This window comes from Crocodylus porosus, unplaced genomic scaffold (assembly GCF_001723895.1).
Source record: "Crocodylus porosus isolate Cpor-Errol unplaced genomic scaffold, CroPor_comp1, whole genome shotgun sequence".
Taxonomy (NCBI): domain Eukaryota; kingdom Metazoa; phylum Chordata; order Crocodylia; family Crocodylidae; genus Crocodylus; species Crocodylus porosus.
The window spans coordinates 120,202,991-120,217,734 of NW_017728931.1; the positions used below are offsets into that span (position 1 = coordinate 120,202,991).

At 42.3% G+C, this 14,744-nt stretch overlaps 1 protein-coding gene across 1 annotated transcript in view; it reads right to left on the reverse strand.

Moving 5' to 3' along the window:
• Window positions 1-14,744, reverse strand: part of SLC26A4 (solute carrier family 26 member 4) — a 44,218-nt gene that overhangs the window by 13,239 nt on the left and 16,235 nt on the right. The window contains exons 6-15 of the mRNA XM_019543965.1: window positions 11,696-11,848; window positions 11,524-11,606; window positions 10,261-10,408; window positions 8,951-9,064; window positions 8,294-8,371; window positions 7,884-7,979; window positions 3,249-3,355; window positions 1,467-1,536; window positions 1,063-1,155; window positions 851-946 (exon numbers count right to left, since the gene is read on the reverse strand). Of these exons, the coding sequence (XP_019399510.1) occupies window positions 851-946; window positions 1,063-1,155; window positions 1,467-1,536; window positions 3,249-3,355; window positions 7,884-7,979; window positions 8,294-8,371; window positions 8,951-9,064; window positions 10,261-10,408; window positions 11,524-11,606; window positions 11,696-11,848 (1,038 nt within the window). The remainder of the gene's footprint in view (window positions 1-850; window positions 947-1,062; window positions 1,156-1,466; window positions 1,537-3,248; window positions 3,356-7,883; window positions 7,980-8,293; window positions 8,372-8,950; window positions 9,065-10,260; window positions 10,409-11,523; window positions 11,607-11,695; window positions 11,849-14,744) is intronic.

Here is a 14,744-nt window from a genome sequence, read left to right on the forward strand (position 1 = left end):
GCATGATCAGAGGGCAGCAGGGCAGGCCCTACGAGGAGAGGCTGCAGGTCCTGAACCTGTTCAGCCTCCTAAGAGAAGGCTATGGGGGGGATCTAGTGGCCTATTACAAACTAGTCAGGGGGGGACCAGCAGGCATTGGGGGCACCCCTGTTCCCCTGAGCACTACTGGGAGTGACTAGAAATAATGGTCACAAGCTGGCAGAGGATAAATTCAGATTAGACATCAGGAGGCGCTACTTTACTGTCAGGGCGGCAAGGATCTAGAACCAACTTCCAAGTGAAGTGGTGCTGGCTCCTACCCTGGGGGTCTTTAAGACAAGGCTAGACAAACACCTTGCTGGGGTCGTTTGACCCCCATATGCTTTCCTGCCACAGAAGGGGGTTGGACTTGATGATCTGCTCAGGTCCCTTCCAACCCTAGAAACTATGAAACTGTTTACATCAGCCAGGCCCTAACTGGAAAAAGGTTTGAGTTTCCTAAAGCTTGCATTATAGTCCAATAAGAATTACACCCATCTAGCCCTTCTTGAACATCCCAAGCAATCCAGCCTGCTGTCATCTAGATGATCACTACCACCTTTTGGCAACAGCCACACATTATTTATGCTACAGCAGCATAACCTAGTACTAAGCATAGCTGTCAGATAAATGGCTCAGCTTGCCAAATCTTATGTAAGGTCCCATCTCCTATCTTAGTGATCAGTCAAAGCTATCCCCTTTTTATTTTTAAAATAAAAGACAAAAGATTTCATGGTATGGGCATGAACCACAGCAATGCTAGCTTGTCTGATTTTAGATCTATTAGCAATCTTGTAAGAAAAAAAGAGAGAGATGAAAAATTAAACTTTACCTTAGTTGCCTTCAACTTCCCCTTCTTGATTAGTTTCTGTATCTTTCTTAGTGCTTTGAGTCTCTTGTTGTATACCCTAACTGCATCAAAACCCACCTACAGAAAACAGGACCAAGGTATTAAATTTATTTGCATTTGATCTAGGTAAACTGCTGTGACATATCCAGAGCCTGTAAATGAGGAAATATCCAAAACCTTCACAGACTACTTACAGTGGATTTGAGGCTGCTTTTCAATCCATCAATATTGGCATAAAAAATAGGACTGGAAAATTGAAGAATCTTCACTCCTTGTGGTTCAACAACCTGTCAAATGTCAGGATGAAGCATTATTTTATTTATCCAGTAAGCAGCAGTATCTAAACGTTGCCAAATGGTGAATCAGTTTGATAGCAAAAAATCAAGCTGTCATATAATTCATAAACAAGGTGATCTGATAGCAAACTCCATTAAGTTTTAATTCAGAGTTTCAGCTCTGAAAAAACTATATATCCCAGCAGGTGATATAGCCCAGCCACTTGGATGTAAATGGAGGGTTTAATTCTTAGACATTTTACCTTTAGGAGCTGCACTTCTGCCATTATTAAAAAAACCCAAACAAACTGATCAACTCTTACGTTTTTGTATTCCTTGACATTCCTATAGAGATCTGTGCCAGGAACGTTCCCAAGGCCACCCCAAGAAGGACTAATAGAAACAAAAGGAGAAAATGGTGAAAAGGAAACACTTAATTGAAAAATTATGAACCTGGGATGGTTTCTTAGAATGACATACAACCTTTATACAATGCTGAAAATATGTCTTAAGCTGCAAACTGAATAGCCCAGTAAGGAGCCTGCTGCAATCTTATACTACACTATTATGCAAGGAACTCCCCTGACTGGTAGTGGTTCTAACAGACCCTTTCTTAAACATGATACACTTTAGTCTCAGCAGCCTAGTGACACTATTTTTAAAGGAAGGTTAATTGTTTTTGTTTTGGTTTGGTGACTGAACAGAAAAAAAAAAATGGAAAAAAATATCTTTTGGAGTCAAACAGAAACGTATTTCCCAGGTTTTTGGTAGAACAAAAAAGTGAAAGAACACTGCTTTGAACCAAGCCAAAACTCTTAATTCAATCTAAAACAAAATGCATTGTTTTATTTTTCATTATTTAACTATTTTCTTTAATCTTTTTTCCTCTAATTCATGTAATATTTTAAAATAAAAAATATAAGTTTCATTTTCAAAATGTTGAAACTAATTGTTTTAATTTCTGAAATTAAACATTTAATTTAAAACATCTTGGAACACATTTTTTCTACATTTTAAAATTTCCTCCCCCTTTTTGAACTGAAACTATTTACCAAATTCAACCTGACCAAAACTCCTTTTTTTGCTAACTTATTATTTGTCAAAAAAAATTGCTGTTCTAAGGGCCTCTTTACAGCACAGCTCTGATAGGCACTGATGACACTGTGCTTTCTGGACTCCAGGGGAAGGAAAGGTGTATATTCAGCAAGTAAATCAGAAGAGGCATATGAGGTAGCTGAGTAGCAAAGCAAAGTCCTCTGAAGCCATCTTTCACTTCCATTCACCCTCTACTGTTTTTTTAAGTTGGTTTGCTGCCCTGCATTCTGTGTGATCAGGGAAATACCAGAGGCAGTCAAGAGTTAACCTGTGAATATGAGTCTTTTAACTACATAGTATTTTATATAGTGTCTTAGGGTAACAAAACAGAATAAAAATTATGGTCACACACACACGTGCTACTCGTTCTACAAATTCTGTCCAGTGACATGTAGAATAAGCAGCTGCTGAGACAGTTACTTGCCAACATGTTTTCTATCCTATGTGCCCCCACCATAAATTGTTTAGTGCTGAAAAATCAATATAACCGGTGTGGTCAACCTGAAGCATGTGTGCCACGAGTGGCATGGGCAGCCTCTTTGCATGGCACATGACAGTTCAGGGAGGGGATAACCAGCACAGTGACAGAGAGAGCAGGAAGCAGAGCAGCAGATTGGGCAAGGGAAAGGGATTGGAGTGGCACTCTGGGAGAATGCAGGGCTAATTTGTGGTACATTTGCCAAAAAGTCTGACTTCCACTGCACTATAGTAAATTAATACAGTAGAAACGCTCTTAGAATTTTTCACAGTTTTGAATGTTTCTGTCCCTTTTCTAAGTTCCACAGTCCTGTGGGTTCATAAAAGAGAGATGACTGAGGATGCAAAAAAATTACAGTAAATAGTCACATTGTATATTACTTTTGTGATTATGACAATAATCACAGAAACAGCACTGTGTATTAAATCAGTAGATTTTTTTTACTTCCATAAAACAGTCATAATTTTCTTTGCTTTTCACTAAATTATTTTAATGGTATAACACTGAAAGGTCTCATTTCTGTGTTACTTACAATTGAACTCTCACCACAACTGTCAGTAATCCAAACACAAGGCCAGCAAGCAATCCCAAATCGAGCCCCAGAATGATGGATGCCACACATGTGAAAACCCAGATCATCTAGAAAGGAAATAACAAGTATGAATTTTCTTATTTAAAGAAAACTGCTCTTAGTCACAGTAGGATCTCACTGAACCAAATATCAATGGTAATCTACAATTTAAGATCAAAGGTGGTCAAAATACCCCAAGTGCTGATTTGTGTGTTAAACTCTTCCTTTATTTCCCAGATAGTTTTGCCAGTTCCTGTTTTATTATTCCTATTTGAATTTCAGGCAATGAATTACCAAGTGTTTTTAACATGATGAAATATAACAGACACCCAGTCACCTGTCATGGAATGAATGAGAACACCGCTAGTCATTGCTTTTAATCTTTTCCAACAACACCTATTTTTGTTAATTTTGCATACAGAAATTGTAAACTTTTTATTTTCTCATGTACACACATTGTAGGAGAACAGTTTATTCTCAGACCCACTGGTGGTAAGGAGGGATTGTCCCAAATGATTTCTGAGAGCAGGATCTGTCCCACAGACTGGTATATCATATAAAATGAGGGGCATATTCTGAAGTCTTTCCTGCTTCCTTGATCAAAAGAAACCATGTGGGATAAGTCTTGACATGCTTAGCCTATCATTGCTGAGGCAAAGTTCCCATTGGACCCAAATGGCAATGGTTTGGGCATCTCAGCTCCCATGTAAATGCTGTTTGAAAATTGGTTAAGAATCTCAGAATCTGGCCCATGCAAGGTACTGCTCATAAACAAGCTCCAGAAAATCTGGGCATGACAGGGACTATTGAAAGGAGACACTTTCTATGCAGTCCTTTCTACCCCAAATCTCACAAAAGGGATCTTCATAGAAACTCCCATAAGGCATGAGGGAAGAACTTGGTTGAAATTAGAGGGCTCAAAAATACAGACTAGGGGCACTTTGACATGCTCTGGGAGTGTGGGTGGGCACTTTAATTAGAGCGGCTGCAAGAGCTGCTTTAAAGTGCTGTAGCATCTCATGTAACATCATCCCCACACTTCAAAATGGTGGTGGGGGCGCTTGAACTAAAACTTGTTCAATGAGCTTTAGTTCAAGCACCCCTACAACCATTTTGAAGCATGGGGACACTGATACAAGAGAAACGGGAAGCTGCTGGAGCACAGTAACTACCAGGCTCCAGCAGACTCAGTTAATCAAGTTTGCTCTCAGCATGTCTACAGGCACCCTAGGTGTAGGGGTGGATCCACTGGGGATGCAGTGGTGCATTTGCACCCCACTTTGATTCCTGGTCCACCCCAATTTTAAAAGCAACTGCCTGGCAGTGCCAGCAGAATTTATACTTAGGCAGCAGTGATAGTCAACTGATTTTATGGCTCACTATAACCTATCTGATTCTTTCTAAACTCTTCATTCCACAGGCATCTATAATCCTCTCTCCTTTTTCACTAATTGAGTTATCCTTTCTTGGGCAATTCTGCATCTGTAAGTGGCTCCTGATAATGAACCTCCCATTTTTCAGCCTTGCAGACTGTTTTTAACTCCAAAACATTAACTCAGGTGTGGAAATAACTTTCAGTGAAGTACTGGATGCACTGTAAAGATGCTCAAGATGCTTTTGTTCTAAGAATCTGAAAAATTCTAATGGCTACAGGACTAATGAAACAACAAGTTCTGATTTTTTTTGCCTAGTTTGCTGTGTTTCTATATGTAATATAGCAATATTGCAATAAAGATATACTTTGCTTTTATTTTAAACTGAATGATATGGCTGTAAGTCCTTAGCATATTAGTCAAAGTTCTAGTTTCTTTTTAACTGGAGAGAAATGTATATTGTGTTATATGTGATGATCAGGGATCCAGGTTTTCTGTTCACTAAGGAAAAATATGGCAAAACCCAGATTTTCTCATTTTGGAGGAGAAAAACTTGGATTTTGTCCTTTAAAGGAAAAAGATGCGGGAAATAGTAGGTAAGTCTGGTGGTGATGGGACAGGGATTTAAGCCCCCATAAGGGGGGACAGAGGGAGTTGGGTAGGGCTGGGGCTGCTGCCCAGTTGGGGTGGTGCGTGGGGCTTGCAGCCCAGGGCCAGAATGCATGACTGCAGGGCCCTGGTGGGGAGCGGGGTGGAGCCACAAGTGGCTCATCCAGGGGGTGGCAGGGGCAGGGGGGCTGGCTCCTTGCCACCACACGCGCTCCCAGGGGCACATGGGAGGCACATGCCCCCCAGACTTGTTCACGGTGAGGGAGCAGGCTTCCCACTGCGGGCTTGGTGCTCCCTGTCCTGCTCGCCTTCCACTGGGGCCTCTGTGGCCCAGTGGGTAGGACCTGGCACAGCACAGCAGAGTAGGGTAGGGAAGCTCAGTGTTGCCACTGGGAGCCTCATGCTGCCACGGCAAGGCACCCACTGCCTGCCCAGCAGCAGTAGGGGTGGTGGCGCAGGGTTGTGCCACCTGCTGCTGCCAGACAGGTAGGGGGTGCCTCACCATGGCAGCGCAGAGCTCCCAGTGGGCACGGAACTTCCCTGCCTGGTCCCACTCTGCCTCTGCCAAGCTGGCTCCCATTGCTGGGCTGCGGAAGCCCCAAGGGGAGGGCAGTGGGGTGGGGAGCCCACACCTGCAGTGGTCAGCCCGCACCCACCCCCTCCACAGGCTCCACTCCAGCTCTGCCCCCCATGGAGGAGGGGGAGCTGGACTCCACGCTCTGCTCTGCCACAGCAGCTGCTGCCTCCTGTGGTCAGCAGCTGGGGCTTGAGCACTGCTGCAGGGGGCAGGGGGCTGTGGACCTGGGTCCCTGGCCCATATTCCAGGCAGATGGGGGGCCCCCCTCCAGCCGGGCTTGGGGCTGTAGGTGGGGAAGGAGGGGCAATGGCATTGGCAGGCTCAATGCTCCCTCTAAGGAGTAGTGGTCCATGAGCACACTGCTTTGGTCCATAAGCACACTGCTTTGGTCCTGCCTCCCCCTTTTGGTAGGGCACAGTCTGCCGGTAAGTGTTCCAAAGTAACTGTCCAGCTGGGAGCAGGCAGGGTTCGGCCACCACCCTGCTCTGGGCAGAAGTCAGAATGGAGAAGTGCAGTGGAGTGCTGTGGCCCAGCCATCAAATCAATAGAACTGAAAGGAAGACACCAGGGCTGGCATGGGACACTTACTGAAGGTAAGTTCCTCACTCCTCACCTGGGGCAGGCAGCGGCTCCTCCCAGAGGTGAGGCAGGGACAGGGGTGGGGATGGGGACAGGGCCTGGGATGGGCTCTGCCAGCTCTGAGAAACTGCTCCACTCCCCCGCATCAGCTTGGGGGGTGAGGAGGCACAGTGGAGCAGTTCCCTGGAGCTGGTGGAGCAGGCAGTGGCTCCTTTGAGGCGAGGCAGGGATGGGGATCTGAGGTAACGCTCTGCTCTTCCGCATCGCCTCAGGGAGCAAGGAGGCATATGGCATCAGGGCTGGGGAGTGTAGCAGTTCCTCGAAGCTGGTGGAGCCCACCCCAGGCCCCAGCCCCAGCCCCAGCTCAACTCAGGAAGGAGCTTCAGTAAGTGGCCCATGCTGCAGTCCAGGTCCTATCCTGGAGGGTGCGCAGCCTTAAAAAGTTTGTGCATGGCAAGACTTTTACTTGTGTGTGGCCACGCACATGTGCAGCTTAGAGGGAATGCTGGAAAGACCCCAGCATATCAGGGCAGTGTAGGGGGACAGCTGCAGCTTGACCCATGTCTTGGTGAGTGAAGCAAGCAGGGAGCTCTGATTTTCCATGACAAAAAATCCAAAATCAAACACCAATATTTATAGGTATTTAGAATTTATTTTAAATAAAATATTATCTTTAATATATATTAATGATATATTTATTTTTAATAAAAATTAAACAGAGAAAACCAGGATCCCTGGTGATGATGTGCCACACTAACTGCATCCCACTTTTCAAAATCCTAGATCTGCCCATGACTAGGTGTGTTTGTGCCTGGAACTCTTGACAAAGTGCTCTTATGCACACATTCTAGTTCATATTATTCCTGCTCTTAAAAAAAAAAAAAAAAAAAGGGAGGTGAAGACTGTGGGGAGCTATTGGTTCTGGAATGGTAAAGAATAATGTTGCTATTGCAATGTATCTGGAAACATTTGAGAATCATTTACAAATTGATTCATAATCAGAACATAAAGGGCCATATTCCCTGGATCACCTAAGATGGCAAAGCAAATTCGAAAAGCAGAAGGATAAAGGAGATTAAGACATATTTACAGGCTCCAGCTTCACAAACTGCTGTACACTGTGCTGGTTCCCAATAGCCAGGGATTGCCAGTGTAACGGGATGCCATAACCTGGAACTTTGTGACAGGATGCTGATAATTACGGTGGTAAAGATCTGCTACAGTGGTCCCAACACATCAGGACATTTTCACTGACTGCATCTGAAATTTTCACTGCTTTAGGGGCAACATATGTATTGGAGATGAGCACAAAAATAGCCATTATGAACCAGAGGATATGGTTTAATTCTGTTTATGTGAATAAAAAGGATGTGGAAGCTAGGAGAAACCTGGGGAGTGATAAAAACCATAAAGAGAACCAATATTAAATTATTTAGGAAAAAAAAGTAGATTACTTACAGCATCCACCTTGTTCTGTCTCCACAATCTGGGAACATCACATACCTGCATGAACATCCCTTTCAAGTTGGCAATGACAACAGCTGCCAACACAGACTGTGAAGATATATAGTGAAAACAGCATTATTCATAAGAAAGAAATGCACTTTAGGGTGTTTAAATACATCTTCTCATTATGAGGTATATCCTCATTGTATACTATGGAACAGAGCCTCAGCTGGAGACACCAGTCTAGTTCACTACAGCTGAGTGTCTGGACTTAAAAGGTATCATCTCTGAACCAAGAGTTCTAGATTATTGCATTTATTAGACCAACTGAGAAATCGCAACAACAAAAAATTTTAAAAAAATCCTTTTTTTGGATTTAAATAGTATGTCAGCAAGTGTACTTCATAGGTGAAATATAGTACCTTTTGCAAGGGCTCTAGCAATTTCCCCAGAGCAACAATGGCAATCATAACAATCCCAGCTGAGATTAGGCCAGCAACCTGCAAAGAAGATAGTATTTATCTGTAGTAAGCATTTTTAAATTTTCTACTATGTTTCTAGGTTCATTAAGAATAATATATATATAGCTTTATGTCACATTTTTATAAACAAGCAAACTGCTAACATATTATTTTCTTCAAATGTACATGAACAAATGCTGAAACAATTAAACTAGAGAGGTCAAATAAGCCACAGCAGCCCACGTAAATCACTACACATATATTAATATTCTCAGGAAGGCTGATCTGTATATAAAGAAGAGAACATTTACAACTACTCCGTGTTCCACATGGCAGTGTAAGGACGCTAGGAAGTCCTAGTCTCCCTCTAGTGGCTGATGCACACTGTTCAGAAACCAATTACACTTGCTGAGATGCTGATCTTTTATTTCCTGTTAGTAGCTTCTCGTGATTTTACTGCAAAGAGGTCTGGGTTCAAATCTCAGCATCAGTACAACTACAAGTAAGATCATTAACACCAGCATACTGTTATTACAGGAGCGTACTATGGTTAGACTGTGCCCTATGCAACATTAAATAGGACTATCTTGAAAAGTAGTAGCTAGAAAAGCTCATTACCTGAGTTTTTCCACCAGTGCTTTCCTGGACAGCAGTACGTGAAAGTGCAGTTGTAGCAACAAAACAGGAAAAAGCTCCTGAAAAAACATTGCTGATCCCAAAGGCAATAAACTCCTAGAGGAAGATTAAATGAGGATGTAAATGCAAATTTCTTAAGATAAATTTGCAGTCCAAAATGACAATATTTTCCTGTAGGAGTCTGGAAAGTGAAATGTACAGTAGTCGCTCACAAAACACTGTAATAGTAACACCAGTTCTGGCAACTATTTTGGAACCTGTTTACACTGTTTTTTGCACTGGTTTAGTTCAAACACCAATAAAGATAAATTGGTACATCTCCCTCATGAGAAGTTTACCTATAAAGGTAATTTTCTATTTACTAATAAAGGTAAATGGCTGATTTCCAAAAATTTCATCTTAATATGTTATATTACTATAAGAATTCTTATACTAGTATAACTGTATCCATACATGAGAGCTGTACCTTAACTATGTTGGTTTCTAATTTATCATTAAACCTATTAAAAAACTGTGTGTAGACTAGCCCTTACTTGATGCACAAGATTTTATCACCAATAGAGCTGGTTGGACATCTGCCAATAAAACAAAGCTTTATCAAGATTTGCTGGTTTATTGAATCCAAAATGCTTGTTCAAAACATCTCAGCGTTGATAAACTTGCACTGAATCCAAGGCAGGGTTCTGAAGGAATCTTGCCTGGATCCCCAGCACAGCTGCCCTGAAGCCAGGAACACTAGAGTATGTGAGGTCCCTGGCCTCCAGGGACTGGGAGACTTAGATCAAGTTTAACTTACATTGACTGAAGAAGTCTTCCAAAACCCCTCTACCTGTTCAGCACAATCCCCTACACTTCAAAATCATGCATCTCAAAGCATGTTCATGCACAGAGAAATGAAAAGCAGGTGTAACTGTGGATCAATACTTACATAAAGTCAGTCATACCATCTCTACACACCACCAGATACTTCACCTGAATAAAGATTACCAGTAGTTGACCTTTCAGGGAAGCTTTAAGTGCCTTTAGTTTACTGGAGCAACATGAAGGATTGGGGCTTGGGACCAATACTGTGGGTAGTTCACACTTGTCTTATCTCCATGTACTAAATTTGTAATATGCTGTAACCGAAGCCCACATGTTATCTGCTTCTTGCAATAGTTTAATATCACACATTAGAATTCACTCAGATGTGAACCATTTATATAATCTATATTTTTTCCATGTGGCCATGTAAGCAAACATCCACTTAACTTTAATTTCCTTAGATCTTAAAATATTTTGGTTTCACATACCTGGTTTCCATCAATAGCATAATCATACTTGGTTGCATATACCTTCCCCACAGACACAGCAATAGCATAAGCGACCACAGCAATGGAAAATGCAGCTGCTGCCATTTGTGAAAACATGCTGACAACTGGAGGTACAGGAGGCAAAAACCTAACATTCATGAAAATATATTTATATCATCAGCTTTGATCAAAAACTGCATTCACTAGAAATGCTAAGAACCTTCAAAAGCAGATATCTATATATCATTTACAACGTGAATGGTAATATCCCAAGTTAATACAAAAGTAGAAAGACCTACTGACATAAAATATGATTATCTTGCTTCATATGGCCTTAATCTTGACCATATTAGTTAGAAACAAAATTCCCATTGGTTTGAGCAAGATAAAAATTTGACTGTGCAAAAGCAAAGGGAAGAAATACATTTTGAAGGTTGAATGAAGGACATTATGTGATTAATTATACTGTTACAACAATAATACCTCAGGTTCTATACTTAGCACTTTTCATCAGAAGATCTCAACAACATTTATATCCAGCCTCATGTTCCCACAAGAATTAATTAGTTGGGGCTTGTGCATCATCTAGGATGTACAGGTTCTTGCTATTAAGAGATTAGAATCTTTCAGGACATAATCACTCAGTTAATTCCTTGAAAACTTTATTCTTGCAAAGATACAAATTGTATTTTAGAATTAAAACCTGACGTGTAGATACAGACTATGATCAGACTATTCACATGAAAATGGGTTTTCAGGATTGTACATATAGTTGAGTATTTTTATTTAAAACAATCGAATTTTGTAGTATTTTCCATTACAAAAACTCACTTTACCAACAGTAACCTATCATTTTGCAGATAACTTCCAATGAGTCAGATCAAAATACAATTAATAATAATATTTATCTGATTCATTGGGGGTTATCTGCAGAATCAGCTATTGTTGCCAAAGTGATTTTTTGTAATAGAAAATACTACAAAATCCAATTAATAATAATATTTTAGTGTTTTCCATTGCAAAAATTCACTTTGGCAACAGTAGCTGATTCTGCAGATAGCCCCCAGTGAGTCAGATAAACATTTTTATTATTCCTCTTTTACAGATGCAGAAAAAGTAACCCTGGAAAATGTATGGAAATACTTACAAAATGAGAAGTAAAACTCCTGAGCAGACTGCAGTTGTCTTTGCTCTTTTTTTCTCTTACTATAGACATTAATAGTCATTTAAAATATTAGCTGCACTCAGAACAAAGGCACTCACCCTCTAGGTATGTTTTTCACAATGCCTGCATTGTATTTTTTTTCCAGGTCAGCACCATAAGAAATACCAGTGGCTACTATCGTCTGTAATCAAATAAAACAAGTTTTAGTACTGAAAAACTGCTCATGTCCTCCTGCAACGAGCTTCATCTACTATGTTGTTATTTGCTTACCACAATGACCTCTATAGGAATGGGAATCGGAATCTTGTGTTTGAATCGATCATTTATTTCTTTAACTGCCATGCAGACAACAATGGTCAGGAGCCCAGCGACAAGATCTGCAATATTGGTGGTACCAATTCTTTCAAATATTTCTATGAGGGTCTGAAAAAAAGTCAAAGGCAATATAAGATACTTTAAATTGCACTTACCAAGTGAGAGAAAATAGTCCAGGCAAAGAAGCTGCCATGAAAACCTTAAAGAAAGTCAGGGGCTACTTATTGCATTTGCTTATGTATACAGGCCTAAGGAATTTGACTAGGAACACAAGTTTCTTTAATGCAGTATCAAGCTTTCACTGAATCAGTGGATGGATTTCATGGGGAACTTACCTAAAAAAGCAGATCCATGAGAACTTTCTGTGATGATCTCTTAGGATTTCTAACTTCTATATAATTAATATTAAATAACAAGGGGTAGATCCCGCTTCTATTCAGAAAATTTGAGAAGAAAGAGGACAGATGTTGGAGCTTCATATTCCTTGCCCAGACACAAAAAATATCCATCCATGGTGCTCAAGCAACAGCTACCAGATGCAAATTTAACACACTGGCTAGGTACAGACATTTAAAAAAACCCAAGGCAGAATAGATCTAAGTTACAGTTTTCTGTAAGCAGCATAGTTTAGATTGGTAGTGAACAGAACACATTCACCCTTTGGGGAACGGGGTGGGGGGCAAATCTTAGACTGGGTTACATCATTTTTAAACCAGTCTATGTGTGACAAACTTCTGTTCTGTTATGGATATACACCAGTTTTTGATCACTTACACAGGTAAAAAAGTGGAACGTCTGTACCGGGCCACTGTCTAAGTCACCACTGGAAACACTGGGTCTGGAATTCTATTTCTTTTTGATTGTGTAAGTCAGTGGTACTCAACCTTTTGACCCTCTGACCAGATGAGTGGTGTGGGGACCCATCTGTGGGCTGGATTGAGTCCTGGGGACCCAATACTGCTACATTCTGTTCCCCCACACCAGAATTGGGCCCTAGCACTGCCCTTTCCCAGCCCTGCATATTGGGATTGGATACTGGATCCCTGTGGATCCAGAGATTTGACACCACGGGACTGGTGCTCCCCCCTCTGCCCCAAATTTCTGGTCCTGGGAGGAGCACCAGAGCCATGGGCCAGAGATTGAGCACCCCTAGTCAAAGTGGCAGTTTTTTTGTCATCTACATGGTATTTTTGGCACCTACATGCAGACAGCTATTCCATTCCTGGCTGCATAACTCTGTGTGCATAGACAACTGCATACACATGTATGTGGACATGCGCCCCTGGCAACAAAATGGTGGAGAAGGAAGGCCCCCTATGTTTTAACCTCAGTAGCTCAGTGGCTAAGCAGCTCACCAGGGAAAGTGCAAACCCAGGCTCTAAGCCACTCTTGCCCAGAGGGCATTTGAACCTGCATCTTCCTGCCTTTAACAAGTGTTCTAATCATCGCACCCCAAGTCAGGCATTACCCCAAACCTTCTCTGGCATTCCTTTTGGAGCTGGGCCTCTACCCCTTGGGTTTAATATAGTCATTGGGTAAAATGAATGAATAGTAGATGGGAAAGTTTCTGCCTCAATGGGAAGTACGGCCCTAAGCTAGAAGTCAGAGCCCCCACTTTTCCAAACACCAATCACCATACTAAGCCATATATACTCTGCCTTGCTCTCTTCTTCCTGGCCCCATGTTTCCCCCTCTCCTGGCTGCCCAGGGGGCCAGCTTCAAAAAGAGTGCTATAGAGGGTCCTAGAAAATATCTGAGTGGCTGGGTGGTTACAGCACTGTGCTGGGAAGTCAGAGTGTTGCAGTGAGGAAGGACTAACACCTGTTTCTCTGACCTCACAGTAAGTACCCTAGCCCCCTCACCCTTCCTTCCTTTCCCTCAGGTATTGGGACTAAAACGGGGGAGGGCTCCCCTTCTTCTGTGTCTAATATATGCTAGTTGTGGGTTTGTGACAGACCATGTTTTTCAGGCCTTAGATGCTGTTATGTATCCACCAGGGGTGATGCATATAGCCTGGTACATACACATCCAGTGCAGGGCCTCCTGTGTACATACTAGTATTCATGTCCAATTACATGGCCAGATTGGCAAGACACTGAATAGGTATCACTGTGTAAGTGATTCAGATGCCATGTAGATATCTAAAACCCATCACCTGACTAAAAAAAGTTGAACTTCTTCACACATATGCTCAAGGGACGGTCTGTGGAGTAAGGGCTTGTTCAGCTTCCCTACTTCCTGGCAAACAAGACTTATGAAGAAAAGTAGAAAGAACAAGAGTTATTTAGTCTGGAAGAGAGAAGACAGAGTGGGGATTTGATAACAGTTTTAAAGTACCTGAAGGGTAATTACAGAAAGGACAGCAATAGCTGTTGGGGACAAGACAAGAGGCAATGCACTCAAGCAGCAGCAGAGGTTGGAAATTAGGAGGAACTTTCTGACTATGAGGGTGGTCAAGCCTCAGTGGAACAGGCTACCCAGACAAACTGTGGAGTCTCTGTCCCTAGAAGGTCTCAAGAACATGGTAGGACGGACACTTGCTTGGGCTGGTGTAGTCAGGGATGAACCTGCCTTGAGCAGTGTGCTGGACTAGATGACTTAATGGCAGTGTCCACACGAGTACACACGTGCCTCCTGCCCTGCCTCAAACCCCTCTGAGATGGGGCAACAGACATGTGTGGGGACAATGAAAAAAATGTTCCTTGTGCTGCAAACTTGCAGCGCAAGGAGAAAATTAGACCCTTGGATATCCAGGGGTCTAAAGAAAAAAAAAGAAAGAAAATCAACATTTAAAAAAAAGTGTCGGAACTGGAGGCTGGGCGCTCCATAGAGACGCTCTGGCTGCCAGAGTGTCTCTATGGTTGCCACTCACCCTGGTACTGAAACACAGCTGGTCAGGCCACGTGTTTCAGTACCAGGGCTCTGGAGCCAGTGAGTAAGGGGTCGGGGGGCTGGAGGAGGGGGAAGAGGACCATGGGGGGGACCCCCAATGGCCCTGCCCACT